The sequence below is a fragment of the Saccopteryx bilineata genome, chromosome 3 (genome assembly GCF_036850765.1).
Source record: "Saccopteryx bilineata isolate mSacBil1 chromosome 3, mSacBil1_pri_phased_curated, whole genome shotgun sequence".
Lineage (NCBI taxonomy): Eukaryota > Metazoa > Chordata > Mammalia > Chiroptera > Emballonuridae > Saccopteryx > Saccopteryx bilineata.
The window spans coordinates 150344741-150372430 of record NC_089492.1 but is presented as its reverse complement, the minus strand read 5'-3'; the positions used below and the strand labels follow the sequence as shown (position 1 = coordinate 150372430).

Sequence of the window (27690 nt, the reverse complement as noted above, 5' to 3'; positions counted from 1 at the left end):
TAAGTATTAAGGCACTTTGCTGGTACTTTTAAACACACTACCTCATTTAATCATAACAGTCCTATAAGGTTTCATTGCCTCAATTTTAAGGATGACAAAATGATCCTCATCCAGAGAGACCAGGTAGCTACCTCAAGGCAAAACAGCCGCTGGGGCGCAGAGCTGCTACAAGGATGACTGACTGTTCCTTGGAAGTCTCAGAGCTACAAAAATCAGGTCAGGGCTACAAACTCAATGCCTACAGGGGTCATGCAGGTAACACCAAGGAGTGAGGTGGCCATGTATGAGAGAACAGGAGCAGTGGGAGGAGCATGTGTCCTCAAAGGCTGGCAAATGCTGATTAGCACTGGAAGGTATGCCCTGTAGGAATGCGGGTCTCATGTGGCCAGTATTGATTTCTTCCTAGATGCTGGACATCCGTATTTTGTGTGAACTATTTTAATTTTTAAAAATAACTTTTTAAATTTATTGATGGGGGGACTGACTTGTTTCACTTATTTTATGCATTTATTGGTTGATTGTTAAACGTGCCCTGACCCCGGATCCAATCCACAATCTTGGTGTATCGGGAGGACGTTCTAACCCAGGGGTCGGGAACCTATGGCTCGCGAGCCAGATGTGGCTCTCTTGATGACTGCCTCTGGCTCGCAGATAAATCTTTAATTAAAAAAATGTTAAAAATATAAAACATTCTTATGTATTACAATCCATTCATTTCCTACTGCTCATGTTCATGGTTGCAGGTGGCTGGAGCCAATCACAGGGGTCCTCTGGGACAACACCAAACTTTTATTGGATAATGCGTAAGGAATTACATTTTAAAATATGTGTTCATGGCGTTCATGGCTCTCTCAGCCATAAAGGTTCCCGACCTTTGCTCTAACCCAGGAACTCGCGGCCCGCCCACCAATTTTGTGCGGCCCACAGACTGGCCGGCAGATTAATCCACGAAGTTTGATTAGTCTGCGGGCCGCACAAAATTGGCGGGCGGGCCGCACGGCCGCGAGTCTAACCTATTCAGATAACCAGCCAGGACTGAATTATCCCAATTTTAAAATAAGGAGTGAATAGTGAGCCAAACAAAATATTCCTACAAGTTAAACTGGGCCCCAGAGACAGCTTGCTATTGAGAATGAATTCATTTTTCAAAAGCAAACAGGGTAATGTACCCATTCAACTGTTAGTTTCAATTCTGTAGGTGAGACCTGGTGGACTGGGTAGGGAGGGGGTGGGGTCACAGGCTTTGTCATAGGATGAGTTCACTGTCTTTAAGGATTTGGTACTTGCCTTCACCAAGGGTCCTAGTGAGAGCCCTGCTGTAGAATTCGACAAGCATTTGGGAAGAAAGTGAGAGCCCAGCTAGCCTAGGGCTTAAAGTAGGGCAGACAGGGGAGAGGAGCAGTTTTCCTTTTATTCTAAACTATAGAAGAGAAACCCAAAGGAAGATCAGTCTCTCTCTCTCTCTCTCTCTCTCTCTCTCTCTCTCTCACACACACACACACACACACACACACACGCCTAAATCACCTTAAACGTTCTTTCGTTTTTCCAGCCCGAATTTGACTCTCCCCGCCTGCCTAGTGCACCAAAAAGTTCCAGAATCAGAAGCGGATAGAAAAGTGGTCGGGTTAGTACAGGGAGGGGGGTGGGATGGTAAGTAGGCGTTAAATTTCGTCAAGAAGCTAAAGAGTCTTGGGGGTCAAAGGCAGGAGCCCGAAGCGGAGGTTCAGTACTGGCCGTGGGTCCAAACTGCCAGGAAGTAGTCGGCCCAAAATTACGCGATTCCCAGACTCAGGAACCGGGAATACGCTCGTCACATCCGGTAGGCCACAAGATTACGCCGCCGAAAGTACGCCCCACCCACACTTCCGGCACTCGACCCGGAAGCGGAAGGGAACTCTTTTTTTTGCCTTAAGTGCGTTGCTTCTGCGTTGTCCCCAGCCGTGGGCAGAGCGCAGAGCGGTGGGGAACGCAGAGCCTGTGTGGTTTAGGGCAGTGGGTCGCTGAGACCCCAGGGCCACCGCGGCCATGGCGGATGTGACCGCCCGCAGCCTGCAGTACGAGTACAAGGCGGTGCGTGTGGGCTCCGGGAGGACTCCGGGTTAGGACTCCGGTGGGGAGCGGGAGGCTGAGTAAAGTAGGTTAAGCGTTAAGGCCTAAAGGAGAATCATGAAAATGGAGGGGAGAGCAGATCGTGGTCTCTGGCCTCTTATCGCTATACCCGCCCCCGTTTCAAAAGTCACCCCAACGTGCCCTACACTTTCCCGGTGTGAGTTTTTATAGGTATTAGGAGCGGCATTGGTCTACGGATTTTCTTGCCCTTTGCTCACGCGCAGTCATACGATGCTATTTCTTCTTGAAAACATCTTTTTATTCTTAGTGATTATCAGCGCTTAGTTGCTCCGGTTTTTACTTCCTTTGTTGTCATCTGCCAGTATCTTTGTGATACAGGAATTGGCCCTGCTTATATCAGAATTTCGATAATATTGTGATCTCTTTTAGAACTCGAATCTTGTTCTCCAAGCTGACCGTTCTCTCATTGACCGGACCCGCCGGGATGAACCCACAGGAGAGGTACTATCCCTGGTCGGTAAGCTGGAGGGCACCCGAATGGGAGATAAAGCGCAACGGACCAAACCACAGATGCAAGAAGAAAGAAGAGCCAAGTGAGTACCAAGGGGGGAATGTTTTTCAGATGCAAAGGCCATTTATTTACCCTTGAATATTTGAGCAGCCTTTTTGCTGAAATGCTGGATGCAAGATGAGACATCAGTAGCGTTAAAACAACTTAGTGAAGGTGAAAACAACTTGATCCTGGCCTGGTGGTTCAGTGGATAGTCGGGATAGTCACAGGTTGGATCCCCAGTCAGGACACACATGAGAAGCAACCAAGAAGTGCACAACTAATGAAACGAGTTGATGCTTCTCTCTCTGTTCTCCCTTTTCCCCCTTCTCCCTTCTCATTACTTGCTCTCTCAAATCAATGGAAATTTTTTTTTTAATTAAAAAAAAATTGAGAGTTAAAAGGTCCTTTGGCCTTAACAAGTGTACCTGAAATGGCAAATAACTTTTAGACCATTTTTTTTTTTTTTGTATTTTTCTGAAGTTGGAAACGGGAAGGCAGTCAGGCAGGCTCCTGCATGCGCCCGACCGGGATCCACCGGGCATGCCCACCAGGGGGCGATGCTCTGCCCTTCTGGGGCATCGCTCTGTTGCAACCAGAGCCATTCTAGTGCCTGAGGCAGAGGCCACAGAGCCATTCCCAGCGCCTGGGCCCACTTTGCTCCAATGGATCCTTGGCTGTGGGAGGGGAAGAGAGAGACAGAGAGGAAGGAGAGGAGGAGGGGTGGAGAAGCAGATGGGCGCTTCTCCTGTGTGCCCTGGCCGGGAATCGAACCCGGGACTCGCCAGGCCGACGCTCTACCACTGAGCCAACCGGCTAGGGCTAGACCATTTTTTAAATTTAAAAAGTATTTGCAGCCTGACCAGGTGGTGGCACAGTGGATAGAGCTTTTGATTAAGATGCGGAGGACCCAGGTTCAAATCCCCAAGGTTGCCGGCTTGAGCAAGAGCTCATTTGGTTTGAGTAAGGCTCACCAGCTTGAGCCCAAGGTCACTGGCTTGAGCAGGGAGTCACTGGCTCAGCTGTAGCCCCCCCCTTCAAGGCACAAATGAGAAAGTAATTAAAGAATAACCAAGGAGCCACAACAAAGAACTGATGCTTCTTATCTCTCTCCCTTCCTGTCTGTCCCTCTGTCTGTCTCTGTCACAAAAAAAAGTACAGTGGTACCTTGACACATGAGCACTTTTTTTTTTTTTTTGTATTTTTCTGAAGCTGGAAACGGGGAGAGACAGTCAGACAGACTCCTGCATGCGCCCGACCGGGATCCACCTGGCATGCCCACCAGGGGCGAAGCTCTGCTCACCAGGGGGCGATGCTCTGCCCCTCTGGGGCATCGTTCTGTTGCGACCAGAGCCACTCTAGCGCCTGGGGCAGAGGCCAAGGAGCCATCCCCAGTGCCCGGGCCATCTTTGCTCCAATGGAGCCTTGGCTGCGGGAGGGGAAGAGAGAGACAGAGAGGAAGGAGGGGGGGAAGGTGGAGAAGCAAATGGGCGCTTCTCCTATGTGCCCTGGCTGGGAATCGAACCCGGGTCCCCTGCACGCCAGGCTGATGCTCCACCGCTGAGCCAACCGGCCAGGGCCCACATGAGCACTTTAAATCATGAGCAGTTTGAGGAATGAGCAGTCACTTGTGGGATTTTTTTGCTTTAAGTCATGAGCGGATATTTGAATCACGAGCTTCTGCCACCTTCCACTAGATGGCCTGCTGAATGTTCTGAAAGGGAGGAAGAAACAAACTTCCATGGAAGGGTTTTTGTTGAAACAACCCCTAAGTGAAAGTGAGGAAAGTGTGGCAAAAAAACTAAAAGTCAGTGAAGAAAACGATGATTAAGCAAAGTAAAATAATAGCAATTAAGTTTAGCGATAACGTTACATATCATACTTAGTGTGTAAGTTAAATTTTGCAATTCAATGTAGTGTTGTATTGACAGTAAGTTATGTTAAGCTATAGCACACCAAGTGCAAACCTTCTCTGCCAGTCTCCTCCCCTTTTGCCGGCATCTTCGCCTGACCTTGAAGGTAAATACATTTCATAAACCGGTTTATTTCTTTACATTCTTTCTTATTAATATATATATGTATTTGTTATTTATAAAGTACATTTCCTTATTTGAAAGCATATAAAACAAAAAATTTGCCCTGGCCGGTTGGCTCAGTGGTAGAGCGTCGGCCTGGTGTGCAAAAGTCCCGGGTTCGATTCCCAGCCAGGGCACACAGGAGAAGTGCCCATCTGCTTCTCCACCCCTCCCCTTCTCCTTCCTCTCTGTCTCTCTCTTCCCCTCCCGCACCCGAGGCTCCACTGGAGCAAAGATGGCCCGGGCGCTGGAGATGGCTCCTTGGCCTCTACCTCAGGCGCTAGAGTGGCTCTGGTCGCAACAGAGCGACGCCCCCTGGTGGGCGTGCCGGGTGGATCCTGGTTGGGCGCATGTGGGAGTCTGTCTGACTGTCTCTCCCTGTTTCCGGCTTCAGAAAAATACAGGGAAAAAAAAAAAATTCATGTGGTTTTTGGGGGCCGAAACAGATTAATTATATTCCCATTAATTTAAGTGGGGAAATTTGATTTGACACAGGAGCAAATTGAGTCACGAGCTCAGCTTTGTAACAAACTCGTGTCAAGGTACCACTGGATTTGCAGGTTTTTTTTATTGATAACATAACTGAGATACTTTTTTTTTGGTGAGAGAGAGAGACAGAGAGAGGGACAGGCAGACAGGAAGGGAGAGAGATGAAAAGCATCAGTTCTTTGTTGTGGCTCCTTAGTAATTCATTGATTGCTTTCTCTTATGTGCCTGATGGAGGGTGGCGGTGGGGTGGGCGGGGCTGCGGCTTAGCCAGTGACCTTAGGCTCAAGCCAGCGATGATGAGGTCATGTCGAGGATCCCACACTCAAGCCAGTGACCCTGTGCTCAAGCTGATGAGCCCGATTTCAAGCCGGCAACCTCAGGGTTTCAAATCTGGGTCCTCTGCACCCCGATCCAGTGCTCTAGCCACTGTGCCACCACCTGGTCAGGCTGTTCTACTTATTTTATACATTTAAATTATTTTCAGATTTAATAAAAATATTTTGCTACACTATAATTCAGAAATGAAAATATACAAAATAGTTTTAGGAACACGTGTTTTTACTTGCATATACATGCATATATCATACAAAGATACATATTTAGAAAGAAAATTTTTGATTATTTTGAACTTTTATTTATTGATTGATTTTAGAGAGGGTGGGGGAAAGAGAAAGAAACATCGATTTGTTGTTCCACTTATTTATACATTCATTAGTTGATTCCTGTATGTGCCCTGCCAGAAATTGAACTCGCAACTCTGGCATATTGGGATTACACTAACCGACTAAGCTACCCAGCCAGGGCCTCTTCATGATATGTTCAAGACTTTCCCTGTTCCTTTGTCTCAGTCCTTTTGTTTCTTCAATTACTAACTTCCCACCCCTACAAATTTTTCTCTGCTGTAGTCCTTTCCTTACTTTTGTTATAAACTGATATTCAAGCATCTGTTGCATGAATGACAGGTTATTTTTGTGTGTTTTATTATTATTTCTTTTGGGGGGAATATGTTTAAAAACTTAAGAAAGTCATTCGATTTCGTCTTACCATTTTCTTTTGATCCTGATTGTCTGTTTTCCTCTTCCCATGGTGAAGTCTCAAAAATTCATAGCCCCCCCCCCCCTTTTTTTTACAGAGACAGAGAGTCAGAGAGAGGGACAGACAGATAGGAACAGAGAGAGATAAGAAGCATCAATCATCAGTTTTTTGTTGCGACACTTTAGTTGTTCATTGATTGCTTTCTCCTATGTGCCTTGACCGTGGGGCTACAGCAGACCGAGTAACCCCTTGCTCGAGCCAGCAACCTTGGGTCCAAGCTGGTGAGCTTTTGCTCAAACTAGATGAGCCTGCGCTCAAGCTGGCAACCTTGGGGTCTTGATCCTGGGTCCTTCCGCATCCCAGTTCGACGCTCTATCCACTGCGTCACTGCCTGGTCAGGCTAATGTAGTTACATTTGAAATGAGTTAATGTATTATTCATCTTTCATTCTGCAAAGTATGACTTCTTTTCCAGTTTTGTTATAATTTGGGAATCAATGGCAGTAGATTTCTTTGGAGCTGTAGGTTTTCTGGCTGGAAAAATAAAAAAATCTGTCTGTAAAGCCAGTCAAAATCTAGTTATAATATTGTCATACAAAATAAAAAGGGTTGTGTTTTTTAAATTAATGAGAAGGTGTCTCATTGTAATGTTTAATGTATCTAGTGAGAGAATGGCTCAAGACTCCCTTTCTGTTACTGCATTCCTGTCAAGATTTAACTCCTGCGAGTGACTAAGGCCAAATGGCGATTATTTACTAAAGTACAGATTCATGTTTTTAAATATTACCTGTTTGCCACAAAGCTAAGGAGAGGAGCGTGGGCTTGATTTAGACTTGCCTCTGGGAGGGAAGGTTCTGCCTGTTCACCATCACACTACATGTCCATTAGGCGAAGAAAGCGTGATGAGGACCGGCATGACATCAACAAGATGAAGGGGTACACTCTGCTCTCTGAGGGCATCGATGAGATGGTAGGCATCATCTATAAGCCCAAAACCAAAGAGACCCGGGAGACCTATGAAGTGCTGCTCAGCTTCATCCAGGCTGCCCTTGGGGACCAGGTGAGAGAAGTCATGGTTTTAGAGAGGGAGAGAGTCACACCTGAAGGGGCCAGAATAATCTCATCAGAAGAACCTTGTCTGTGAATGTTCCTCTGTGGGTGTGCCAGTTTGCAGAAGTGGCTAATATTTCCTGAGGACTTTATGTGGGATACCACTTTATACAGGGGTCCCCAAACTTTTTACACAGGGGGCCAGTTCACTGTCACTCAGACCATTGGAGGGCTGGACTATAAAAAAAACTATGAACAAATCCCTATGCACACTGCACATATTTTAAAGTAAAAAAAACAAAACGGGAACAAATACGATATTTAAAATAAAGAACAAGTAAATTTAAATCAACAAACTGACCAGTATTTCAATGGGGACTATGCTCCTCTCACTGACCACCAATGAAAGAGGTGCCCCTTCCGGAAGTGCAGTGGGGGCCGGATAAATGGCCTCAGGGGGCCGCATGCGGCCCGCGGGCCGTAGTTTGGGGACCCCTGACTTTATGTGTTTTCTCTCTTAAGTTCTTTTGTCAACTCTGTAATTAGGTGCTATTATTCATTTCCAATTTTATAGAAGAGAGATGTAAGGCAAAGAATAGTTACTTAATTTTTCCAAGTCACCAAAGTTGTATTTGTTGTTTTTTTTTTTTTACAGAGAGAGAGAGTCAGAGAGAGGGATAGACAGGGACGGACAGACAAGAATGGAGAGATGAGAAGCATCAATTATTTTTCGTTGCGCATTGTGACACCTTAGTTGTTCATTGATTGCTCTCTCGTATGTGCCTTGACCGCGGGCCTTCAGCAGACCGAGTAACTCCTTGCTCGAGCCAGCGACCTTGGGTCCAAGCTGGTGAGCTTTTGCTCAAACCAGATGAGAAGCTGACAACCTCAGAGTCTCGAGCCTGGGTCCTCGGCATCCCAGTCCGACGCTCTATCCACTGAGCCACCGCCTGGTCAGGCACCAAAGTTGTATTTGGCAGAGCCAGGGTAAGAACCCGGGCAGTCAATATCCAGAATCTGCTTGTGACCATTATACATGTGTGATGCGATTAAGGGCCTTTATGAGTCTTAGAGAGGCTCTGGTGAGGTGGGTGCTAGAGAAGTTGAGGACAGAAAAGTATCAGAAGTTTGGCAGGCCAGAGGAAGACTATGGAGTGCCTCTGTCACCTGGAGAAATGTGGCAGACTGTAGTGGAAGTCGTGTTCTTCAGAAGACCACCTGCCTAATCTTTTTTTTTTCATCTTTTCCAAGTGAGAGGAGGGGAGATAGACAGACTTGTGCATGTATCCCGACCAGAATTTACCCAGCAACCCCCATTGGGGCCAATGCTTTGCCCATCTTGGGCCATGCTTGCAACTGAGCTATTTTTAGTGCCTGAGGTGGAGGCTCCACAGTGCCATCCTCAGCACCCCGGCTGATGCACTCAAACCAATTGAGCCATGGCTGCGGGAAGGGAAGAGGGGAGTGGAGAAGCAGGTAGGCCCTTCTGTGTGACCTGACTGGAAATCTACCACTGAGCCAACCGGCCAGGGCCTGCCTAATGTTTTTTTTTTTGTTTTTTTGTTTTTTTTTTAACAGACAGAGAGAGGGACAGATAGGGACAGACAGGAAGGGAAAAAGAAGAGAAGCATCAATTTTTTGTTGCGGCTCCTTAATTGTTCATTGATTGCTTTCTCATATGTGCCTTGACCGGGGGGCTACAGCAGACCGAGTGATCCCTTGCTCAAGTCAGTGACCTTGGGCTTTAAGCCAGTGACCTTTGGGCTCAAGCCAGCAACCATGGGGGCATGACTGTGATCCCACGCTTAAGCCAGCAATCTCATGCTCAAGCCTGTGAGCTCATGTGCAAGCCAGATGAGTTTGCACTCAAGCCGGCAACCTCGGGATTTTGAACCTGGGTCCTTTGCATCCCAGTCTGGAGCTCTATCCTTTTACCACCACCTAGTCAGGCCTGCCTAATCTTTTTAAAATGGGTTTTCCTTTAATTTTGTGACTCTTGGTGGCATTTGTTTGTTAACATTAATGAAAACGATCAAAACGTATACAAATTTTAAAGAGGTAGGTCTTTTCACATCTAGATTTTACATAAAGCTGGTCAGTGATATTCTGCTTCTCATTGTTTTGTTGTTTTGTTATCAGCCGCGTGATATTCTTTGTGGGGCAGCTGATGAGGTTCTAGCTGTTTTAAAGAATGAAAAGCTTCGTGACAAAGAAAGGAGAAAGGAGATTGACTTGTTGCTGGGGCAGACAGACGATACCAGATACCATGTGCTAGTGAACTTGGGCAAAAAGATCACAGACTACGGTGGAGACAAGGAAATCCAGAATATGGGTAAATGAGTTTTTTATGTCCTGATCATATTAACTGGTTGCCTGTTGACCCCTAAAGATGATCTAGCTTTAGTCATTAAGACACCTGAATGTGTCGGTTCCTATAACCTGTTTGGTATAATATTGAGGAGTTCATGCTTAGTGGACACCAGAATCTTTAGAATAGAAGCCATTTCTTACTCTGGACCATTTTATTGTGTAGAATATGGGGGGAAACTTGGGCAAAGCCTGCTGGACTCAAGTGGTTGAGCAAGCAGATCAGGGTCGTATCTAAGATTGGCAGATTGGAGAGGGCCTCACTGGTGGCACTGCAGGTGGCTCTCTTATGTTTATCCTTTTAAGGTCTTCGAGTCCTTAGACCTGAGCTCTGTCCCAAGGAGAGGCAAGTCAGGCAGTTGGGGAGGAAATGTGCTGTGTAGTACCTCATTTTCCTAACTGTTTCCTGTCTTCTTTCTCTAATCCCTCGTTTCAGATGACAACATCGATGAGACATATGGTGTGAATGTACAGTTTGAGTCTGATGAGGAGGTGAGTGTTAAAACAAATGGACTTAGTTTATTTTTTGTTTTTGAAATTGTTCTAGTGTAAGGAATTCAGATAAATTTTACAGTGTCACAAGAGTGTCAAACTTGAGTATAAGTATTATTTTTCTAAAAAATTATTATGGTCGTCTTCAGTTTTGTTTTGTTTTGTTTTTGTATTTTTCTGAAGTTGGAAACGGGGGGGGGGCAGTCAGACAGACTTCTGCATGCGCTCGACTGGGATCTACCCAGCATGCCCACCAGGGGGCAATGCTCTGCCCATCTGGGGCGTTGCTCTGTTGCAACCAGAGCCATTCTAGTGCCTGAGGCAGAGGCCACAGAGCCATCCTCGGCGCCAGGGCCAACCTTGCTCCAGTGGAGCCTTGGCTGCGGGAGGGGAAGAGAGAGACAGAGAGGAAGGAGGGGGGAGGGGTGGAGAAGCAGATGGGTGCTTCTCATGTGTGCTCTGGCTGGGAATTGAACCGGGACTCCTGCACTCCAGGCTGACACTCTACCACTGAGCCAACCGGCCAGGGCCTCATCTTTAGTTTTTTTTTTTTTTTTTCATTTTTCTGAAGCTGGAAACGGAGAGACAGTCAGACAGACTCCCGCATGTGCGCAACCGGGATCCATCCGGCACGCCCACCATGGGGCAACGCTCTGCCCACCAGGGGGCGATGCTCTGCCCATCCTGGGCGTCGCCATGTTAGCGCCTGAGGCAGAGGCCACAGAGCCATCCCCAGCGCCCGGGCCATCTTTGCTCCAATGGAGCCTTGGCTGCGGGAGGGGAAGAGAGAGAGACAGAGAGGAACACGTGGCGGAGGGGTGGAGAGGCAAATGGGCGCTTCTCCTGTGTGCCCTGGTTGGGAATCGAACCCGGGTCCTCTGCACGCTAGGCTGACGCTCTACCTCTACCGCTGAGCCAACCAGCCAGGGCTCATCTTTAGTTTTTATAAAGCAAATTAAACTTATAAATTAATATAGTAATTTAAAATCAAATGCATCAGCAGAAAGAAAAAGATAAGTACAGTGTATACTGTACTTCATTGAAGGTGTATGCTGCCCCATTTTACCTTGTGATAATGTCCCACTGGTCAATGCTATGTTCTGCCAGTTTCTTTTTTTTGTATTTTTCTGAAGCTGGAAACGGGGAGAGACAGTCAGACAGACTCCCTCATGCACCCGACCAGAATCCACCCAGCACGCCCACCAGGGGAGATGCTCTGCCTACCAGGGGGCGATGCTCTGCCCCTCCGGGGCGTCGCTCTGCCGCGACCAGAGCCACTCTAGTGCCTGGGGCAGAGGCCAAGGAGCCATCCCCAGCGCCCGGGCCATCCTTGCTCCAATGGAGCCTCGGCTGCGGGAGGGGAAGAGAGAGACAGAGAGGAAGGAGGGGGGGGGGTGGAGAAGCAAATGGGCTCTTCTCCTATGTGCCCTGGCCGGGAATCGAACCCGGGTCCCCGCACGCCAGGCCGACGCTCTACCGCTGAGCCAACCGGCCAGGGCCACCAGTTTCAAATAATGTACATTTGCCCAAGAACATAGACTTATTTTGTACATGGTTATGTAATAGTTGCAGCAGCCACTGAGGTTTACCACCTAATCTTAATTTCTTGAGTATAACTAAATACGAACAAGTGGAGCTCTTGAAAATCTTTGCAAAGTTACCTTAGAATTCTTAGTGGGTGAGTTTGACTCTTTTTTTTTAAATTTTTATTTATTTATTCATTTTTAGAGAGGAGAAGAGAGAGGGAGAGAGAGACAGAGAGAGAGAGAGGGAGAGAGAGAGAGAGAGAGAAGGGGGAGGAGCTGGAAGCATCAACTCCCATATGTGCCTTGACCAGGCAAGCCCAGGGTTTTGAACCGGCCACCTCAGTATTTCCAGGTTGACGCTTTATCCACTGCACCACCACAGGTCAGGCTGAGTTTGACTCTTGAAGATAAAATGCAGGTCTTCCACTATCATATGCTGGGATGGGAACAAGGGCAGCATAGGAGAGGCAGGAGAGAGCACCAGACAGTCAGGAGGTCTGAATGTTGGTCCTGTAACTTGGGCATATTGTTTCAGTTTTTCCATTTGTCAAATGAGGTGAGGGAAATACTTCACTGCTAAGCCACTTCCTGTAGTACAAGTTGATAGAAGTTTGGATTTTAAGTAGCAAGAAACTGAAAGCATGCTTTGCTCATAAAACTCATTTATTTAACAAATGTTTGTTATTAAACACCTGCTTTAAACATATCACTGTGCTGAGTCCACAGTCTAGTGTGAGCCAATGGGTGCATAAAGACTGGTGAGCAAGCCAAGAGTGGTCTGCAGTTCTGGATCCAGGCATGCTTCTGCATAGCTCTTCTCACCTGTGAGCTCTTTTTTCACATATGTTGTTTGTGTGTGTGAGAGAGATTGTGGTCCAGTTGGTTGCCTTTGTGGTGGCCTTAGGTGAGAGGCAGAATAGAGTAGAAGCACCTAATGAAGCCAGGCTATATGGACTTAGAATAGTGAGTAATAATACATTCTATTAAATGTACTCTAGATAAGACCAACCCTGGTCCCAATACGTTGGTTTCACTCCAAAGCTGTTGCTATAACCATCTTTTAAAAAAATATTTATTTACATCCCTGGCCCATTGACTCAGTAGATAGTTGGCCCAGTGTATGGACGTCCTGGGTTTGATTCCTAGTCATGGCACACAAGAGAAGCGACCATCTGCTTCTCTTTCCCTCCCTTTCGCCTTCTCTCCCTCTTCTCCCATAGCCAGTGGCTCAGTTGGTTCGACCATTGGCCCAGGTGCTGAGGATAGCTCAGTTGGTCCAAGTATGTCAGCCTCAGGCACTAAAAATAGTTGGGTTCTCGAGCATTGGCCCCAGGCAGGGGTTGCCAGGTAGATCCCGGTCAGGGCGCATGTGGGAGTCTGCCTTACTATCTCCCCTCCTCTCACTTAAAAAAACATTTACATATTATTATTTTTTTTTTAAATAAAATTTTAATTCTAGAGAGGAAGGGAGAGAGAGAGAAATGTCAATTTGTTTTTTTATGCATTTGTTGGTTGATTCTTGTATGTGCCCTAACTGGAGTTCAAACCTGCAACCTTAGTATATTGGGACAACACTCTAACTAACTGAACTACCTGGTCTGGGCCCTCTAACCAGTGAAGTGATTCAGGGGAGAGTTTCTGTGGCAATGTCAGAATCAGCTCCAAATCATGGGTTGGGGTTGGGGCTTTTTCCACAGGAAGGCGATGAAGATGTGTACGGGGAGGTTCGAGAAGAGGCTTCTGATGATGACATGGAAGGGGATGAGGCTGTGGTGCGCTGCACCCTCTCGGCTAATGTGAGTATAGTCTTCTCTTGCCCACTGCTGCAGGCCAGGTTCTTTCCCATAAGGTCCTATTCTGTCATGTATTGAGCTCCCTTTTTATGGGGTAGACTATCATAAACATTTAGTGTCTTGATTTCCTTAAGATTTCAATCAGTCGTTCTCCCTCACAAAGGCACATGTTGGTGAGATCTTATTTTGTTGTGTTCCCAAATTCAATATGGCAGACTTTTTTTTTAGAGGAACAGATAGGCAGGAAGGGAGAGGGATGAAAAGTATCAACTCGTAGTTGCGGCACTTTAGTTGCTCATTGATTGCTTCTTGCGCATGCCTTGACCTGGGGGCTTTAGCTGAGTCAGTGATGCCTTGCTCGAGCCAGCAGTTTTGGGCCTGAGCCAGCGACCATGGGGCCATGTCTGTGATCCCACACTCAAGTTGGATGAGCCCGCAGTCAAGCCAGTGATCTCAGGGTTTTGAACCTGGGTCCTCAGAGTCCCAGCTTGACACTCCATCCACTGAGCCACCACCTGATCAGGCAGTTTAGCAGACTTGTCTTTCCTTTGGAAAGTTCTCACTGGGAGGTAGGCCATCGGTGGCAAGTAGATCTCTGTTGCAGGATGAGAAAGTGGTTGGGGTTGACATAGACATGAACTCTGCTTGATACTCGTGCAGCTTGTAGCCTCTGGTGAACTAATGAGTTCTAAGAAGAAGGATTTGCACCCTCGGGACATTGATGCATTTTGGCTACAGCGGCAACTCAGTCGCTTCTATGATGATGCCATTGTGTCACAGAAGAAGGCAGACGAAGTGTTGGAAATCTTAAAGGTATGGTCAAAGTCATATTTTTGCATTTAGTGTATCATGGGGGATGACAGAGTGTATGAAGCAGATGGCTGCATTTGTAATCCTGGTGTTATCTTCTCTACAGACGGCCAGCGATGACCGAGAGTGTGAGAACCAGCTGGTGCTACTTCTCGGGTTCAACACTTTTGATTTTATTAAAGTGCTGCGGCAGCACAGGATGATGAGTGAGTACACAGTGGCCCTTCTGTAGAGTGTGTGTGCACCTGTGTGATGGAGACAGCAGTGCCGTCATAGCTTCAGCATGTGTTTCATTCATTTTCCTTTATACCCTGAGGTTGAAGGTCGATTTTATTCACTGCCTCCTTACCTTTCTCCTTTTGCTGTGTGTAGTTTTATACTGTACCTTGCTGGCCAGTGCACAGAGTGAAGCTGAAAAAGAAAGGATCATGGGGAAGATGGAAGCCGATCCAGAGCTATCAAAGTTCCTCTACCAGCTCCATGAAACAGAGAAGGAGGATCTGATCCGGGTAATGGCTGGGCTGGATTTTCTACCTGATTCCTGAGCTAGAGTGTTTGCTTTGGGAAAGAGACATTAGTTAAGATTGCATCATAAAGCTAAATGTCTATTAACAGTAAGATAAAGAAGTGAAGTTTTTCTCTAAAGTTTTTAAGGTTTGTAAGTGATACAGATTATAGTTGACATTCATAGTGGTATAATCAAGAAACTTCTGACCTATCTACTTTTCCAGCATGTGGGCCCTCTTTTGTTTGTTTACACAGTAAATCATGGTATTTTGTCAATATAGAGGGAAGGACACGTGTTTGCTGAACAGAGGGAGAGCCCTTGATGCTGACTTGTTGGCCATCTGCGTTTGAAGTCCCCACACTATGCATTGACCCTTTAAAGCCTTTTCCTTGCTTTCATCATCTGGTGGTCCCCATGGCAAGTGTCTGAAGTTGCCATGGGGCATCTTTCTCTTTTGGGACTTACTGGTCAGCACTTGTGAGTGAAGTTCAGCTAAGGAGGGACTGAGAAGGACAGTACCTAGAATGGTGATCAGTTGTTGCCTTTTTTGTCTTTGCCCACTACAGGAGGAGCGGTCCCGGAGGGAGCGTGTACGGCAGTCCCGAATGGACACTGACCTTGAAACCATGGATCTGGACCAGGGTGGGGAGGTTGGTGTGTGAGCTCTTTCCAAAATTCTGATGGATGGAAGTTCACTTGCTCAGTTTCCCATTGTCTTTGTATTTCTGTTTTTCCTTCTCTCAGGCATTGGCTCCAAGGCAGGTTCTGGACTTGGAGGACCTGGTTTTTACCCAGGGGAGCCACTTCATGGCCAACAAACGCTGTCAGCTTCCAGATGGATCCTTCCGTCGCCAGCGCAAGGGTTATGAAGAGGTGCATGTGCCTGCTCTGAAGCCCAAGCCCTTTGGCTCAGAGGAAGTGAGTTAGTTGCTTCTCTCAGCTTTCTCCTCAGCCCACCTCCCTTCCAGTTTGAGTTTCAACCCACTGACTACAATGTGATCTCATCTTGAAGGCAGTCTTTTCTAGAAGTGGAAGCTTTCCCATTTTTCTTTTGAGCCCAGGGGACAACACTGATCCCTCTGGTCTGTCCTTCAGTGGAAAAGAGTATGCAGGGAGCTTGCTAGCAAATGCAGTCCTGGAGATCCTGCAAGAATAGTCTGCTCAGAGTGCGGCCAATACAATACGAATGCCTTTCTTCCTTTCAGCAACTGCTTCCAGTGGAGAAGCTGCCCAAGTATGCCCAGGCTGGATTTGAGGGCTTCAAAACGCTAAATCGGATTCAGAGTAAGCTCTACCGGGCTGCCCTGGAGACAGATGAGAACCTGCTGCTGTGCGCGCCCACTGTAAGCACTGCCGTGGCTGCTCCTTTCCTGTGGAATGTGAATGTTTTAGGTGGCAAGAGGGTTCCTCTCCACCCATACTTTCCAATTCTTTATTCTTTCATGGAAGAAATGTTAAATGGTATAATAAAATTCTCAGGACATGCTCTACTCTCTGTTTTGGTTTTAAGCCCATGGGAGTTAGTGCAGTGAGCATTCCCATGTAAACAGGCCGTCTCACCCTTGATCTCTGTCTCAGGGTGCTGGTAAGACCAATGTGGCCCTGATGTGCATGCTTCGAGAGATTGGGAAGCACATTAACATGGACGGCACTATCAACGTGGATGACTTCAAAATCATCTACATCGCTCCCATGCGGTCCTTGGTGCAGGAGATGGTGGGCAGCTTTGGCAAGGTAAGGGTAGAACTCTTCTCTGGAAGGTGCCAATGGCATCTGGCACAGGGTTGGGGGCAGGCCTGGTGCTTCACTGCTGCTTGTTTCAGGGCATCTCTGCCGTGCCCAAGGTGATGTTTTTTCACTTCAAAGATGGTACTTGACCCAGGTATAGAGTGTTGCTGAGCCAAGAATATCCTGGATCTGTCCTGGCCTTTGCAAGGGTGTGTCATCTTTCTGTCACTCTGCACAGCAGTTTTCTCCAGCTCTCCCAGAGAGCCTTTGTCTCCTTCATTTGCTAGAATGTAAACTTGGATTTGTTCATATGGTCGACCTCATTCTTTTTTTTTTTGTATCTTTCTGAAGCTGGAAATGGGGAGAGACAGTCAGACAGACTCCCGCATGCGCCCGACTGGGATCCACCCGGCATGCCCACCGGGGGCGATGCTCTGCCCCTCCGGGGCGTCGCTCTGCTGCAACCAGAGCCACTCTTAACGCCTGGGGCAGAGGCCAAGGAGCCATCCCCAGCACCCAGGCCATCTCTGCTCCAATGGAGCCTTGGCTACGGGAGAGGAAGAGAGAGACAGAGAGGAAGGGGGGGGTGGAGAAGCAAATGGGCGCTTCTCCTATGTGCCCTGGTCGGGAATCGAACCCGGGTCCCCCGCACTCCAGGCCGACGCTCTACCGCTGAGCCAACCAGCCAGGGCCTCGACCTCATTCTTTAGTGGGTTGATACCTACTTCCAATACCTTGTGCTCAGACTTTTCAGACAGTTTGGTGACAAGGCCTCCTACGAGCGTTCTTACCTGTTGTGCTTTTCTTCCACTCAGCGCCTGGCTACATATGGCATCACTGTTGCGGAACTGACTGGCGACCACCAGCTGTGCAAAGAAGAGATCAGTGCCACTCAGATCATTGTCTGCACCCCTGAGAAGTGGGACATCATTACCCGCAAGGGCGGGGAGCGCACCTACACCCAGCTTGTGCGGCTCATCATTCTGGTGAGTGAAGGGCACTTGCTGGGGTGCAGAGACCAGTTTGGTCCAGGACCTTCTCTCTAGTCACTGGCCTTTGTCGTGAACCCTGTTGTCAGCACTGCTTTCACCAATAAGTGACAGCCTGCATGTCACTGAAAATTTCCCAATAGGTGCCTGACCAGGCGGTGGCTCAGTGAATAGTGCGTCAGACTGGGATGCAGAGGAACAGGTTTGAAACCCCAAGTTCCCAGCTTGAGTGTGGGCTCACCTGGCTTGAGCATGGGCTCACCAGCTTGAGCATGGAGTCGCTGGCTTGAGCGTGGGATCATAGACTTGACCCCATGGTGTCTGGTTTGAGCCCAAAGATTGCTGGCTTGAGCAAGGGGTAACTTGTTCTGCTGTAGCTCCTCGGTCAAGGCACATATGAGAAAGCAATCATTGAACAACTAAGATGCTGTAACGAAGAACTGATGCTTCTCATCTTGCTCCCTTCCTGTCTGTCTCTCTCTCTGACTCTGTCAAAAGAAAAAAAAAATTTTTTCAATAGGTGCATGGTGACTGCAGTGTTATACTTTATATCTTTTTTATGTCTGAAATATTTGAGATATATGTAAATGGACAAATGGAAAAAACTTAAGTGTTTCCTTCTAGAACACTAAAGGGCTTTATAGATAAATAGTCCATTCTCAGAGGGAATGAGTTGAGGAGTTAGGATGTCATGTTCCACAGAAGCAGAACTACCAAGGACCAATGATTGAGTCTGAGTGTAGTTTAAGTTGTCTGGGAAGGTGGAAAGGAGAGCTCACATGTTGATTTTGGCTAGTGTGGCTGCTGGATTTTGTTTGATTGGAACCCAGCCATACCTGTTGGTTGATACTGTTTTCAGCTGCTTTTATGCCACCATGACTGAATTAACTGTTTGTGATAGGGATTGTGGCCCATAGGCCTGAAGTATTGACTCTCTGGCCCTTTAAGAAAAAGTTTGCAAACTCCAGCTTTAGAGCCTCGCAGCTCAAAGTCTTGGTAGAAATAGAGTCCCTGGCCCCAAACCCAGCCACAAAATGCAGTGTGCCTTTTTCATAAGGTCTCCTGCTGCTTTGTTTCCTCGCTGAAATTTGAGAAGCACTGGTTTAGGCTCTGGGAACTCACCATTTGATGCACACACACCTTTGCTCTTGGTGAGGGTAACTGCCCAGAGGTGAAGCCTTATTTGATGTAAATGTGGTTTGATCAGAAGTTTCATTATCAGTAAAGAAATATACCTTTGGCCTTGGACTGGCTCAGTGGTAGAGCAATTGCCTGACGTGTGGAAGTCCTGGGTTTGATTCCTGGCCAGGGCACACAGGAGAAGTGCCCATCTGTTTCTCCCCCCTTCCCCCTCTCCTTTCTCTCTCTCTCTCTCTCTCTCTTCCCCTCCCGCAGCCAAGGCTCCATTGGAGCAAAGTTGGCCTGGGTGCTGAGGACGACTCCATGACCTCTGCCTCAGGCACTAGAATAGCTCTGATTGCAATGGATCAACGCTCCAGGTGTGCAGAACACTGCCCCCTAGTGGGCATGCTGGGTGGATCCCTGTTGGGTGCATATGGGAGTCTCTGCCTCCCTGCTTCTCACTTCAGAAAAATACAAAAAAATGAAAAGAAAAAAGAAATATACGTTTGTGTGAAGTTGGAAACCAGTTTACCTGAAGTATCAGATTTTCTTACCATAAAGCGTCATTTCATTGGGCTATAGCAAAGTGGCTCATGGCAGAGCTTGGTATATATTTCATGGTGAATTTTGTCTCATCTCATTGTTTGGTCTCTCTGGCTTGGGATCCCTTTTCTTGTTGTCTTTATCTGGCGTATTAGGTATGTACCAACAAAACGCAACTATTCTCAGGGAAGGGGCTCGATTTCTCTAGTCCTAGAGGTAACTTGCTGCTCTCCATTTCTTAGGATGAGATTCATCTTCTCCACGATGACAGAGGTCCTGTCCTGGAAGCTTTGGTGGCCAGAGCCATTCGAAACATTGAAATGACCCAAGAGGATGTCAGACTCATTGGGCTTAGCGCTACCCTCCCCAATTATGAAGATGTGGCCACCTTTCTGCGTGTTGATCCTGCCAAGGGCCTCTTCTACTTCGACAATAGGTATGAGAAGAGATAGGAACAAGTTTAACCAAGTGACCTTCCTGTTATCTTTCCCCTTTGCCAGGGTGTTCTGTTGGATTGGGTTTTAGAAGGATCTTAGGGTTTTTAAGTGGTATGACTCCAAAAAAGAGGAATATTGCTTCTGGGCAGTGAAGGGCTACTTATTTCTTAGAAGTCTGTGCCCAAAGCCTCATTTTTCTAACTGTTGAACTTTTAGCTTCCGCCCAGTGCCTCTGGAACAGACGTATGTAGGCATCACAGAGAAAAAGGCTATCAAGCGTTTTCAGATCATGAATGAAATAGTCTATGAGAAGATCATGGAACATGCAGGAAAAAATCAGGTCTGTCTGTGGTTTCTTATTCTTGAACTCTGCTTTTGAATTCTTGACTTACTGATAATTAGGCAAGATTGACAAAGGTAAAGCGAGAAGACACAATACAACTCTGATATTAGGAATGAAATGGGGTATTTCAGAAGCTGTACCCATTGAAAGAATGATAAAGGGATACACTGAACAACTTTTTGCCCATAAAGTTGACTACCTGGAAGAATTGGGCCATTTCTTCAAAAACTACCAAAATTCTGCCTAGATGAAATAGCCTGAATAGTTCTATAAACCACTAAAGAAATTAAATTCGTAATTTAAAAACTCCCAGAAAAGAAATGCCTAGGTGCAGATAATCAGTCTATTTACCTACATTATCAAGGGTTCTTCCATAAAAGATCTGGGTGGGTTTTACTAAAAATGTAACACAGTAGAGAAAAAAAAAAGAAAAAGTCAGCTAGTGAAAGAGGATATTTTAATAGAAAGTAGGATACAGTTTTTCAGTTGAAACTGACTTTAACTTTATTAACCAAGATAAAAACTAGGGAAAAGTGACAGGTTATGTATTTATTTTCATCTGATAAAAAGCATTGGATTTTGGTGAGGAGATGGATTTAGATGAAGCAAATCTTTTGGCATTAAATATGTGGAAGACTATTTCCTACAAAATGATGTTCATCTCATATTGAGACTTATTTCTTAATCTCCTTTTATAAAGGCCAGTTCCTGTTATTTCATAAACATTTTAGCTGTTTATTTGGCAGACACATTTGTCAGGTGGCTTAGAATCATATAGGGTATCTGAACACATTTTTTTTTTTAGAGAAACAGTGATTTGTTGTTCCTCTTATTTATGCATTCTTTGGCTGATTTTGTATGTACCCTGACCAGGAATCTAACTCACAATCTTGGCATATTGGGGCAATGCTCTTAGCAACTGAGCTACCTGGCCAGGGTTGAACATAAATTCTTAATTGAGATTCCTGAATTTGAATCCTCATTGTATGTAAACTTGATGTTACCGATATGATGCTGAGAGTTTAGTTACCCACGTCTAGGACTGTACTGGATAGTTCATTCTCTTAGGGTCTTTTTTTTAAAAATTTTTTTTTTGTATTTTTCTGAAGCTGGAAACGGGGAGAGACAGACAGACTCCCGCATGCTCCTGACCAGGATCCACCCGGCACGCCCACCAGGGGCGATGCTCTGCCCACCAGGGGGCGATGCTCTGCCCCTCCGGGGCGTTGCTCTGTTGCGACCAGAGCCACTCTGGCGCCTGGGGCAGAGGCCAAGGAGCCATCCTCAGTGCCCGGGCCATCTTTGCTCCAATGGAGCCTCACTGCGGGAGGGGAAAAGAGAGACAGAGAGGAAGGAGAGGGGGAGGGGTGGAGAAGCAGATGGGCGCTTCTCCTGTGTACCCTGGCCGGGAATCGAACCCGGGACTTCTGCACGCCAGGCCGACGCTCTACCACTGAGCCAACTGGCCAGGGCCTTCTCTTAGGGTCTTACCAGCCCTGTTTAGGCTTCTGAGTGAATACACCCTGCTCCTCTTTATGACCTTGGCTTCTGGTCTTATGCTGGTGCAGGCTCTGCTTCTTGCTGCTGGTGCTGGCAGAGGCACTGTGGGAGCTGTGTCTCTTGACTGGCAAACCTGGTTTCTTCTTAGGTTCTGGTGTTTGTCCACTCCCGGAAGGAGACTGGGAAGACGGCTAGGGCCATCCGGGACATGTGTCTAGAGAAGGACACTCTGGGTCTGTTTCTGAGAGAGGGCTCTGCTTCCACAGAAGTTCTTCGGACAGAAGCTGAGCAGTGCAAGGTGAGGAGAGACAGGCTTGTTCTCTCATTCTTCCCTGGGTACTGGCTAAGTTTGAGTTTCTCCAGATAGTATTCAGGACTGCCCCCTGGTGCTGCTGCTTCACACCGGTTCAGGCTGAGTCTGCATGTGGTTGTGTGGAGTGGGTAAGGGGAGGCTCTCTGTGAACAGGTTGATTTCCTCTGGGAGGGCTTACCTCATCACCTGGTTTTCCTGTTCCCCAGAACCTGGAGCTGAAGGACCTTCTGCCCTATGGCTTTGCTATTCATCATGCGGGCATGACCAGAGTTGACAGAACACTTGTAGAAGATCTTTTTGCTGATAAGCACATTCAGGTGAGGATGGGTAAAGCACAGACATAAGAAACCCCGGAACTTCAAAGGCAGTGCCATACATTTGTGCCTGGTAGTTTGTTGTTTCTAGCTCAGGTAAGCCGGGTCAGAGAGTTGTGGGAGGCACAGCTGTGGCCCCACTTCTCTCAGCTCTTCCCATACAGCCTGGGGGAAGGTGATTGAGTTTAGGAAAGTGTCTAGAATCATAGCGTGCTGGTGACTTCAGTTAGTGCCACATAAGGCCTCACACAGTCAGGACCTTCCTTGTTTACTCTTTCCCTTTGGAAAGCTTGTGTGTTTAATTGTCTGGTAACCTTAACTTGGTTAATGAATGTTACAGTTCTGCCTCTTAGATCTATCTGTGACCTTGGAAGGTTAATTCTTGAATAGATTAGGAACTGAAGGACTTTTCTCTTTATTTTGGTGTTACACTGAGAAGGATGGGACCTACCTCAGTCCTGCTGGAAGCTCTGGGACTGGTTGCCCAGAGAAGTTGGGGATATTGACTGTCTGGTGGTAATACCTGTTTTTATTACCTTGCTTTGCCTCTGTAGGTTTTAGTTTCCACAGCAACTTTGGCTTGGGGTGTGAATCTCCCCGCACATACAGTCATCATCAAAGGTACCCAGGTGTATAGTCCAGAGAAGGGGCGCTGGACAGAACTAGGAGCACTGGACATTCTGCAGGTATAGGTCTTTTGGGTGTAGTCTTGGTGGGGAGGAGTACCTGTTTATAGAATGCAAAGATGTGAAAATGTGACAGGTGGAAGATGAGGGTCTGTGAAGGAGAGCCAGGAATCCCATCCAGCTGCCCTGTGCCCACAGCCTCTTGGTTTGCTCTCTCTGCCTTAGATGTTGGGACGTGCTGGAAGACCCCAATATGACACCAAGGGCGAAGGCATACTCATTACATCTCATGGGGAGCTTCAGTACTACCTGTCCCTGCTCAACCAGCAGCTTCCTATTGAGAGCCAGATGGTGTCAAAGCTGCCTGATATGCTCAATGCGGAAATTGTGCTGGGGAACGTCCAGAATGCAAAGGTAGGATAGCACTGCCCTTAGGCCTCTTGCCTTCTCCAGAGAGCCAGAGAGCAGGGGTAGAATGGCGTTTATGGTGCTATGGGCCACCAGTACGCAGGGACCTCCAGCTCCAGTATGAGCAGTCTGTCCAGCTGCTTGGCTCTGTAGCTGACAGTTCCCCTTATTATAAGGTCTTAGAAAGGACCACTTCATAATCAAATATTCTAAACTTGCAGAAGGCATGTAACACATTCTTATAGTTGGGAGTCCATTTCTAATGATCTCTGGGAGGTTTTCATTGGGATACCAGTTCTCCATGCTAAGACCCATGTTTCTCATAGGATGCAGTGAACTGGCTGGGCTATGCCTACCTGTATATCCGGATGCTCCGATCCCCAACCCTCTATGGCATCTCTCATGAAGACCTCAAGGGAGACCCTCTGCTGGACCAGCGCCGACTGGATCTGGTTCATACTGCTGCCTTGATGCTGGATAAGAATAATCTGGTCAAGTATGACAAGAAGACAGGCAACTTCCAGGTGCGTGGGCTGGAGTGGAAGCAGAGCTCTCAGCAAAAGTCCCAGGAGACATTTTCAAATTGCTGTCTAAATCTGAATCCAGCCTAATGCCCATCACTTGGCACAGCAGAAAATGGATAGTGCTGTGCTGATTGAACCTAGGAATTCCTAAAATGGGACAGTAAAGTCTGATAACATCTCCTTTCTATACCTTGAGTGGAGGTGGCTATTTATCTTTTCTCTGTGGGCATCAGTTCACTGTACCTTAGGTTTTTGTGCCATCTTTCTTCATGCGCTCGGGCCAGGCACCTGTATTATGATTTGTTCACTGAGTGGGCACCTATTGTCTTCAGTGCGCTGTCGCAGCCTGTTAACGCTCAGTCAGCACTGGATTGTGTCTTTTTTCATAGGTGACAGAACTGGGCCGTATAGCCAGCCACTACTATATCACCAATGACACAGTGCAGACCTACAACCAGCTGCTCAAGCCCACTTTGAGCGAGATTGAGCTTTTCAGAGTTTTCTCGTTGTCTTCAGAGTTCAAGAACATCACTGTGAGAGAAGTGAGTCCATAGCATGTTGGAACGGGTAGCTGGTACTCACTGCCAAGTTGCTGGGTGGGTTCTCTCCTCAGCCACCTGGCTTTTCCTTGACCTGTTTCCTTCTTATGGCAGGAGGAGAAGCTGGAGCTGCAGAAGCTGCTGGAAAGGGTGCCAATCCCTGTAAAGGAGAGCATTGAGGAGCCCAGTGCGAAGGTGAACCCACACCTCTGCTGGGGGAAGGATAGGTGGTTTTCAGAATCCTCTGAAAGATGGACCTTGGATTGGGGTTTGTACCTGGTAACCTACTCAGTCCTCCCAGTGTTCTCATGTGTGCTTTTCTTGTGGAGCAACAGTTACCTAATGTCTAAATCAAGAGCTGTAGAAGATCTTATCTGGCAAGAATGCCCAGAGCAGAAATGTGATTTATTTCATTGGACTGTTCAGTGATTGCTGTCTTCTAGCTGACCTTGCTTTTTCCAGATAAATGTGCTTCTTCAAGCCTTCATCTCGCAGCTGAAATTGGAGGGCTTTGCACTGATGGCCGACATGGTATATGTCACACAGGTGAGGGCAGAGCTGTGTTGCTGGGAGAAGGGGCCTGAGCAGTTCACTCCCCTGTGTGCTGTGTGAATCTTGGAGAAAGTAGGCCAAATACTAGTAAGGGAGAGGGAATGCTGAGATTTGCCCTGGTTGGCTCCTTGATTGATGCATGTGTGGTACAGCCACTGTTTACTGCTCTTGAGCATGTGGGAAAGGTGAGGCCTCAAAGTGATGGGAGGGCTCCATGGAGAGAGCCACCAGGCATAGCATCAGCTTCTCAGTGACTCCCACTGTGGCTGCTGGGCTCAGAAATAATGCAGAACTGACAAAAGCCTTTAGTAACTACTCTTTGTCTTTACTTCTGAGAGCAAGCCACTAGAACCCTTGTTCTTGCTAGAAGCCTAAATGCTAAATGAGCCAAAAGCTTTAAAACACACAGTGAGCTATAGGTTAAAATGTGTGGTGGGCTCAAGCTGCTTATTCTACTTAGTCTGTTCAGTAAGCACCTGTTATATGAAGGGGGAGAGTAATTACAGTGGGTCTTTGTTTTTGAGTTGGTAAGGCTGATTGCATCAGAGAAAGACAAACTGTAGAGTGGCTTTATTAGTCTAGGGACAGTGGGGACTTGAACAAAGGCAATGCTTTATCTTTGCCCAGTCGGCGGGCCGGTTGATGCGGGCCATCTTTGAAATTGTCCTGAACCGAGGTTGGGCACAGCTTACAGACAAGACCTTGAACCTTTGCAAGATGATCGATAAACGCATGTAAGGGCCCAGGGCGCTGGCAGCTGGTTACCATATTGGGGTCCTTGAGCGGAGAATGGTGGGACAGCTGTACAGTGTCCCTGACCTCTGGTCCTGATTGCTGCATCAACTGGGACATGCACCTGGGGGAGTTGAAGGCCCTTAGGGGTGGTGCTGGGAGTGGCATGGGGTAGTGAGGGTTGGCTTTCCGGTCCCACAGCTGGCACAGTTACAGATGTTGATTTGTTCAACAGTTGTGTCTTAGGTGGTCATGGCTTATCTGTCAGCAGCCATGATGAGAGCAGTTTGTTACAGGCCTCACACGAGGGACTAAACAATATTTTTTCTTGCCGGGTAGGTGGCAGTCCATGTGTCCACTGCGTCAGTTCCGGAAACTCCCTGAAGAAGTAGTGAAGAAGATTGAGAAGAAAAACTTCCCCTTCGAGCGTCTGTATGACCTGAATCATAACGAGATAGGTGTGTGGGAAGCTATCACCCTTCCAGGCTTACAGCCCAGGTGTTTTTCTAAGCCTTCATACTTTCCAGTTCCTAGACTTTGTATTCTAATGTACTGGTTACCTCTCACGGCTCACGCAAACACTAGACCAGCTCCTGGTCTTGGCCTTTGACTCCTTTGAGCTCCCCTGAGAGTGAAGGAAAGAGCCTGCTGAAGTAGACTCTACCGCATCCCCGGTGACCCCCAGTGTGTGCAGGCATGTTTGGCAGGGGGCTACAGCCCTTGTACCCTCTTGTGTCCTCATAGGGGAGCTCATCCGCATGCCAAAGATGGGCAAGACCATCCACAAATATGTCCACCTGTTCCCCAAGCTGGAACTGTCAGTGCACCTGCAGCCCATCACACGCTCCACGCTGAAAGTGGAGCTGACCATCACGCCAGATTTCCAGTGGGATGAAAAGGTGAGCTTTTGCCTGGCGGAGGGACTGGCTTCTGTGTAATCTTGAGCAGAACTGGGACAGAGGTGCTGTGTGCCCACACTGGTCATGTCCCTTCTGCTTGTGCATGCTTTCAGGTCCATGGTTCGTCTGAGGCATTCTGGATTCTGGTGGAGGATGTGGACAGTGAGGTGATACTGCACCATGAGTATTTTCTACTCAAGGCCAAGTATGCCCAGGATGAACACCTTATTACGTTCTTTGTGCCTGTCTTTGAACCGCTGCCCCCTCAGTATTTCATCCGCGTGGTGTCTGACCGCTGGCTCTGTGAGTGTCCTCTGCATAGCTCCTTGGGGACACTGTAAGAATGACCTTATTGTGGGAGAGCAATCCATCTGTGGCCTCGGGGTTCCAGTGTGTGCAGGGGATCTGGGGCCATTAGGTAAAGAGGACTGCTTGCTGTTTCTCCTCTGGCAGCTTGTGAGACCCAGCTTCCTGTCTCCTTCCGACACCTAATTCTGCCAGAGAAGTACCCGCCTCCCACTGAACTTCTGGACTTGCAGCCCTTGCCTGTGTCCGCTTTGAGAAACAGTGCCTTCGAGAGCCTTTACCAAGATAAATTTCCATTCTTTAACCCCATCCAGACCCAAGGTAGGTGTGTTGGTTCTTTGAGGCCTTGTCAGGTCACTGTGGAAGAGCTGTTTTCTGTGCTGAAAGGCAAGTAGGGTGCTCAGGTCTCAGCAGGCATGGCAGTCCAGCAGTGCTGTTGGAAGGAGCATACCTTGTCATTTCTCCTCAAGTCCCTGGTTTGGGTTAGATTGGCTTTGCTTCTTTGTCTCACTGAGGAGGATTGGTGAGGCTCGGTCATTAATCATGGTGCATGGTCGTTCCTTAGGTTCAGGAAGCTGCCTGCTTAACACTCAACTATTGGGCAGTGTCCATCATTGACTGCCCCCCCCCCCCCCCCCCCCCCCCCCCCCCCCCCCCCCCCCCCCCCCCCCGTCACTTTGGATAACAGTTGCGTCCACAGAGCACACCTGTGTTCTGAGTGATATAGGCTAAGGGCATCGTGGACATTTTTCTCTTCTTTTCCTCCCACCAGTGCTATGAGGGATTTACTCTGTGAGATACTACTGTCAGTGTTCTATTTGACAGCTGGGAAAATGAAGTAGAGAGACATCCAGTTGGATGAGCTAATACTCAGGATTTGGACTTTGACCCAGCCTTGATGGGGGGTTAGGCTGTTCCCTTCTTTCCACATCAGACTTGCTAGGAAGCCTGAGAGAGCTGGAGGCAGGCAGGCAGCCAGAGCCCTGCTGCTCTGTACCCTGCTCCCTGTGAGGACCAGCTGAGGAGGAGAAAAGGAGACTTGGCTTCC

General features: G+C 47.6%; 1 protein-coding gene across 1 annotated transcript in view; it reads left to right on the top strand.

Annotated features, from left to right (window-relative positions):
• The first annotated feature begins 1895 nt into the window (after positions 1-1895).
• Positions 1896-27690, top strand: part of SNRNP200 (small nuclear ribonucleoprotein U5 subunit 200) — a 35263-nt gene continuing 9468 nt past the window's right edge. Inside the window, exons 1-29 of the mRNA XM_066267741.1 lie at positions 1896-2073; positions 2503-2666; positions 7110-7281; positions 9411-9603; positions 10075-10130; positions 13354-13452; positions 14110-14262; positions 14366-14465; positions 14632-14768; positions 15334-15417; positions 15512-15685; positions 15973-16110; positions 16346-16501; positions 17311-17481; positions 19392-19585; positions 19803-19926; positions 21578-21727; positions 21949-22059; positions 22611-22742; positions 22908-23096; positions 23417-23614; positions 24004-24156; positions 24268-24348; positions 24616-24699; positions 25333-25439; positions 25777-25895; positions 26182-26336; positions 26450-26639; positions 26790-26963. Coding sequence (XP_066123838.1) covers positions 2029-2073; positions 2503-2666; positions 7110-7281; positions 9411-9603; positions 10075-10130; positions 13354-13452; positions 14110-14262; positions 14366-14465; positions 14632-14768; positions 15334-15417; positions 15512-15685; positions 15973-16110; positions 16346-16501; positions 17311-17481; positions 19392-19585; positions 19803-19926; positions 21578-21727; positions 21949-22059; positions 22611-22742; positions 22908-23096; positions 23417-23614; positions 24004-24156; positions 24268-24348; positions 24616-24699; positions 25333-25439; positions 25777-25895; positions 26182-26336; positions 26450-26639; positions 26790-26963 — 4003 coding nt within the window. The 5' untranslated portion in view covers positions 1896-2028. The remainder of the gene's footprint in view (positions 2074-2502; positions 2667-7109; positions 7282-9410; positions 9604-10074; positions 10131-13353; positions 13453-14109; positions 14263-14365; positions 14466-14631; positions 14769-15333; positions 15418-15511; positions 15686-15972; positions 16111-16345; positions 16502-17310; positions 17482-19391; positions 19586-19802; positions 19927-21577; positions 21728-21948; positions 22060-22610; positions 22743-22907; positions 23097-23416; positions 23615-24003; positions 24157-24267; positions 24349-24615; positions 24700-25332; positions 25440-25776; positions 25896-26181; positions 26337-26449; positions 26640-26789; positions 26964-27690) is intronic.